The 6630-nt window shown below is 39.2% G+C and overlaps 1 protein-coding gene across 1 annotated transcript in view; it reads right to left on the bottom strand.

The window, feature by feature from the left end:
- Positions 1-301: 301 nt before the first annotated feature.
- The window catches only part of LOC145246577 (uncharacterized), a 133139-nt gene continuing 126810 nt past the window's right edge, over positions 302-6630 (bottom strand). Inside the window, exon 3 of the mRNA XM_080108188.1 lies at positions 302-6038. Within this exon, the coding sequence (XP_079964314.1) occupies positions 1919-5965 (4047 nt within the window). The 5' untranslated portion in view covers positions 5966-6038 and the 3' untranslated portion in view covers positions 302-1918. The remainder of the gene's footprint in view (positions 6039-6630) is intronic.

Genomic DNA, 6630 nt, shown 5'->3' with positions numbered 1-6630 from the left:
ACCGAAATCAATCAACTAGAAGGCAGACTGTATATACAAAAAATGTATGAAATAAAACGTGATAAAAACGTTTATACTTAATTAATAAGTTTTAATATAAAGTATGTATCGTTTTACCTTTTTGGGAGAGAGTATGAATTATGGAGTGTATGTTCATCACAATAACTATATATATATATATATATATATATATATATATATATATATATATATATATTCTACTTTTCTGACTGCGAGTTTCTTTTGGAGTCCTGACGACGACACTGAAATGTCGAAATGTTGATTGATCCGCGTAGACTCCTTACAATTATTATATAATTTTATTTGTTCATATGCCTTATAATCTGGAAAAATAGCAATTGACATTGTTTTTTTTTCTTTTTCTGTCGGTTTTGTGGCTTTATTTACATTCTTTCTTTTGGCTGCAAAAAAAAAATGTTATGAAGTTGAGAATGTAAATACATAATGTCTATGAGTTTGAGAAAATGTCTCTGTTATGTTATTATATTTTCCATGTTTATTTCAATTTCATTTGTTGAGCTAAGGTATACAGTTGCCTCCTCTCTACAACCGAGTGAAGTTCAACGAAGATTTTTATAGTCGACACTGCTTCAGGTAAATAAGGAAAAAAATATTTTGTCCATTTTTTTTATGATTTTAAGATAATTCTTTAATTTATATTTATCAAATGATTTTTATATACCAAAAATATTTTCTGACCTTTTCGATAAGAACCTGTACGCGTAGACTATTTTTTACGATATCTTTTTTGACAATTGCTTTAATTATAAAAATACAGAATAGTTAACACTGGAGAAGTTGTAAACTAGAATAAACAGCAGCGCATAATCTATACAAAACACTTTTTATATACGGCAACGATGAGTAAATGATTTTATATTTTTACAACTCGTTTATATGCGTTTAAACTACCAGGCTCGCCATTTTGTTTTTGATTACGTATTCTCGAGTTTAACTATTTTGCACTTTTACCCATTGATTTAGTGCTTAATATATGCAGCGTTTCTTCATGTTTTTAACCTTTAGACACTTTAAAACACGACTCATGGAAACTGCGAAAAAAAATGATAAACTGTACATAAATTTATCTTTTTATTTTCTCCATTTTTGACCTCGTAAAATATAAACACAACAAATAATTTATACGAAACGCGGTAGAATTAAATTCTGCACTTTATTTGTACCCTTTTCACGCGTGGAAATTGTTTGTATGAGGTTTAATTTCAAAATGTTATTTCTATGAAAGTCATTATATAACACGAAAAACAACAATGGCGACCGAGCAGATCGATTGACTTTTTTGAATTTAGGCAATTATCACTTGTTTTGCGATTAGTTTTGTTGGGAGACTTTACGTTAAATGGTTAGAGTTTGGATTACATTATGTTCATCATGATCTCTTCAAATTAAGCGAAGTAAACCGAAGTTAAGCGACAATCTCGTACGCCATCTTTGTTTTCGTGTGTTGATACGACAATCTTCATTGAAATAAAATTCTGATTAAATAAATCTTACAAATTGTTCCCACATCTTAAAAGTATACACGTTTTCTATGAATTATTTGCTGTTTGTTTATTTTTAAAAAAAAGATTTCTCGATTGTTATTTAATCTGGACTTTTACTAATAAAAAGCCAAAAATCGCTTTGTTTATCTTACGTGCTTTTGAATTCGTCTATCTTACATGTGCTTTTACGAACTTTTTACAAAACTCTGGGCTTCTTGGGAAAACCTGATCTATAATAATAAAAATACATTTGAAAAGATTCTAAAAAATATAATTTTTGCGGTACATACGGCAACAATATCCCTTAACTCGTTTTATTTTTTAGCATTTATTTCTACGTTTGCGTTTTGATGGCTGTTCGTCTTCGATGTTTGGTGATGTAAATAATATGTCTACAACAATGGTGGCTTTCCCAGCGTCGATGAGTAATATTCTTCCGTTAATACGGGACCAATATCCACAGGGGAATACTCTTCAGTAGTCACTGGTACGTTTCTATTTCTTGAGAAATACTCTTGCGAGACTACAAAGCCTTTATCGGCCGAGTAATAGTCCTGCGATGTGATTTGGTCGTTGTCCACATGGTAGTATTCCTGGCTGAGAATGCAGGCGTTATCTAAAGAATCCTGCAAGCTTTCCATTTGCAACCGGAGATTGTGCAAATGGGTGTGGATGTCCTGCATCTGGAGGCGCGCATTATCGAAAACTGTGGTCACGGCTTTCGTGGACGTTTCAATACGCTGGTAGACCTCTTCGCTCGCGGAATTCTCGGCCCAGAACTCATCGCTATCGTCATCAGCGTTTGTGTTGACAACAGTGCAGCTGACGCACACCTCCCCACCCTGGTCAGGTTCGGTGTAAGTTTTTGTGAATAACAGCTCCGACGATGATTCGTCCTCATCATCGGCAAAGATGTTGCTGTCCGTACTGAGATCATCACGCTGTTCCGAAATGTCCAGGTCAGATTCCGTGATGGACCTGTCGGTGATCGCTGGTGAGATACGAGATAGACGGCGGCTGTTAGAATTTTCATTCGGAGACGAGCGGCCTGTTTCGGCCCTGGGTGAAAATGGCGGTGTATCTATGCCTGCCGGGCGTTCTCCTACTTTGATATACTCCAAGAAATTTTGTAAGTCTGCAAGTTCCGGTAACGTTTCCGGAAGTGAACTATCGATGTCACTCAAAGTCAAATTGCTGATATTTTTTTCGTGTTTGCTTCGATAGTTCTCACTTGAAGGATCTTCCTCTGTATCTGACTTTCGGTCAGATCCGGTTATGATACTTTCGGATTCCTGGCTTGTTAGTTTGCTATTAGAATGAGATTCATTGTCAAGCCTTGTCTGTCCGTTCATGAAAATCTCCGAGACTTCTTCAGAAGTCAAGGATATTCTTAAGCTTCGTTTTTGTGCTTTTTTAGTATTGGTCCCATCCGGGCAATTTGTTGCGACATCTTCGATCGTTGATTCCCCTTCGCCATTTTTGTTTTTTTCTTCTACTATTGAGGAAGAACTGCTTTGTTTTATTTGCGAATCCGAAGATTTTTGGTAACAATCCTTTTGTTTCTCAATCTCGTCGTCAGGTTGTACTTGCCCGACTATAATGTTTTCAGGTTCGTCCGTTTTTGCATTTTCATTCTTTGTCCGACTTATCTGGCTACGATCGCGTATATAAAAACTTCTCAATTGGCTCGACCGATCATCCGTAGGTGTTGGGTCGTCACTTAATATCTCGCTACTAGCTGGCGACTCAACCGTTAAGTTGGTATCAATAGCAACGCGTGAAGTGTCCTTCAATTGAACTGTACACACCGTTTCTGGCGTTCCTTGTTTGCAAGGTTCTTGATTTTTAAACTCGTCCGATTGAAGCAACAAATCGCAGGCGTCAATAGGTTTGCCGCATGTTTCTTCTCTCTTCTCGCTATCATGTTTTTGGTATCCTGGTCTTTCGATGATAGTTGTCTGATGTTCTAAACTGTGTTTCTCAAATGCCGTGGCGCTACTGTCACCAGATTCGTCAGCTGTGCTTTTCTCGGTTTCTTCCTCTCGACTCGATACTGTCGCGTTATCGCCTAGTCTTAACGATACGTCTTCAATTCCCGACGTCTCGTCCCTCTCAGCTTCGACTTTCGTCGCATCACTAGCGTCCGATAGTTGCTGTTTACTTTTTCTCCTCTTCCGTTTTCTATCTTTTTTTGATTTTGAGCTTTTTATCGTAACTTCCGCGTGTGAATTCTCCACTGTAGGTACCTCTTTGGGTGGATGTTCCATATTTCTTTTCGTCCGGATATCATCTGTTTCGGAGCTACAAATAACCACCTTTTCCGATTCCGATAAAGAGCGTTCTTTTTCTAAACCTTTATCTTTTGCTAAAATATCTTCTTTGCCTGGAGAAATAGATTTTGTTCTAACTCTTTCGTTTTTCTTTTCTGTTTTTGATTTTGCTATGTCATGGTTATCCTCCTGAACGATTTTGTTGCCGTTAATTTCCAGTTTCGGTTCTATTTCCGGTTCGTAGTTTGGTTTCTGTATGAGTCCTGTCTTTTTCTCTACCCTTTCGATTTCTGCCTGATTTTTGCTGTCATGAAACTCCTGATCAGCTTCAATGAACGGCCGACGTATCATCACATTTGCCTGTTCTACACACGCAAAATCAGTGGCTTGTATAACCTGCTCACAAACAGCTTCCGGTGTTCCAACAAAGCTTTCGTCAGTCTGCACAGATGCTTGTAGAGGTGCCACTGTTTCAGCAGTGTCTTCTAAAGGTTTTGTCGCAACAACAGCAGCAGCGACGTCAGTAGCAATAAGAGAAGCAGTTTCCCCGGAACTTTCCATTCTGGGTATCTGAGAAATTAATACGGATTCCGACTTTTCAATTGTTTCCTGAACCACGTCAATTTTGTTCGTATTTTCCGTGGAAGAAACCTCCGTATTTACGTGTATCCCTACAGTATTTTTGTCATATGATTCTTTGTCGGCTGGTTTTTCCTCGCTAATTGTCTCCTCTGACTCTTTAGGTACATTTTCTGTGGTCAGTGCTGACTGCTGTCCCGCAGCAATCAAACTGGGTCCGGGGTTGTGGTCAGCAGTCGTTGTAGACTGACCAGGTTCAATGTCTAGATGATTCGACGCCTCTACGTCAATGTTCGTGGAGATACATTTTTCTCCCTCGCTACTCAAAACCACAAAGTCGTCTTCCTCGATGTGCAATTTCACTTTCTCAAAATCTCCGTAATTCTCGTCTGAGCTTGACCACGTAACATTCGCATCAGATTCCTCACTTTTCTCTTTTGTCTCGGATTTTGCGGTAGAGTCAGCGTTTGCCTTTATCTCAGCATCCTTCTTCAACTCATCCTGTTGACACTCCTTTTCCATTGGTTCATTATCGGCTTTGTCTGTTCCGTCATTGACATCCGAAATTTCGACAGCCTTTTCTGCACGTGGTTGATTTATTTCGTTAGGGTTCATCTTTAGTTTTAATGCATCGTTGAACGGCTTTAAACTCTTTGGTTCGGATCTTTCGATATCACTATCACATTCGTCCGAATCAATTCTGATCATTTCAAGCTTAGCCGTCCGAGGAGACGCTGTGGCTAATCTAACTTCCGTTACCGTCTTCCGTGGCGGAATTGGTGATTGCACAACCATGGTTACCTTATGTTCATTCGGCTTTGGAGATGACGAAAGGCTAGCAGCTTCCGGGTGGGCCTCGGTATTTCCAGCTTTTTGATTGGCTGAGAGTCTCTCGAAGATCGTTCTTTCTATTTCCTTACCGAGTTCCGTGACACTGTCAGAGGTGGTCATGGCACACGCTGACTTGTTCCTCTGCACTTGTGGTGTTGTAAGGGCCGGTGTAATGAAACCCGATTCTGCTAACGAGGAATCTCCATAGGAAAGATTGTCGAGTGCTTGGGGATCAAAGTGATGTCGGAGACCTCCCATTTCTGGTTGGCTTGTTGTCATACTAACGTCAAGGCGACTTACGGTATCTAGAAATAGATCGCTGGTATACATCTCTGAGGCATCACAAAGACTTGTAATCGATCCTGATTGGTTGACGTTGTCGTAGGTTGAACGTATTGGTCTTGGTGACTTAGTTTGTTCGGTCTGTTTTTTCCTTTTACTAGGCGTAACAGCTTCGTCGACGGAGCTTCCAGCATAAGGACCCACACCGGAAGCTCCCAAAACAGGATCGCTGAACAAGGCGGAAGCGATTCCAACTTTTGTCTTTTCATCCTTGTTTTTCGATTTCTTCTTCAATCTGCGTCTCAAACTGCCTTCTCCACTCTGTTGGTTGCCCATGGTAGGTGTTTCTGCGTGTGCGTCGGTGCTAGCAGGGATCAAGGGTTCAGCATCGGTCGGGGGGAGTTCAGTCGTGGGAGCAGGGGTCGGGTTGAAGCAAAGCGAAGCGAGTGCGGATGGACTGTCTGGCTTTTCACTCATTGGTGCTTAAAACACCGCGTAAACACGTGACTTTCAGTTGACTGGTCATCTCGAACGGGCCAAAGATAAATATCTGATAAAGAAAGAAAAAAAATAACAAAAATTAATAAGACAAAAAATAATAAACATACAAAATAATAGAAATAATAATAATAAGTGTTGTGTGTCAAAAACACGCAAAACGTGGTACTGAGTTGAATGCAACTGGTTTGTGTTCTAAGTTAAATGAACAGAGGCTGGGGGATTGAGGCTGACAGGTTTAAACCCATTGACTTGTTTACAGTTCTGAATTTTTGAGATGATGGTTGATTGTTTATATTAATTGCTTTGATCGGACTATTGTTCTGATCTTCAGTGTTATTTGTGCAATGTTTAGGTCGGGTTGGCCTTCGACCATCTTCAGATATGTTGGTTGTTGTTTGGAAAAGAAAGGAGAAAAGCTACTGGCTACGTAGATATTTTCGTATTCTTGGATTAATATAATTGACAGGGATGCAAGATAAAGAGTCAGGCGACTCAAAAAGGGCAGCACATATGCTAAAAAAAAATGAAAGATGTAAGAAAAATAAAAATTGTACACCTTTAAGTTTTCGGTGACGAAAGGGAGATAATTCCTTGTCGATCTTTATTAGAGTTGCCTTCTGTTTGTCAACACATCTTTTCAC

This window comes from Euprymna scolopes, chromosome 24 (genome assembly GCF_053919585.1).
Source record: "Euprymna scolopes isolate OS-2025 chromosome 24, ASM5391958v1, whole genome shotgun sequence".
Classification (NCBI taxonomy): domain Eukaryota; kingdom Metazoa; phylum Mollusca; class Cephalopoda; order Sepiida; family Sepiolidae; genus Euprymna; species Euprymna scolopes.
This window is presented reverse-complemented; position numbering and strand designations above follow the sequence as displayed.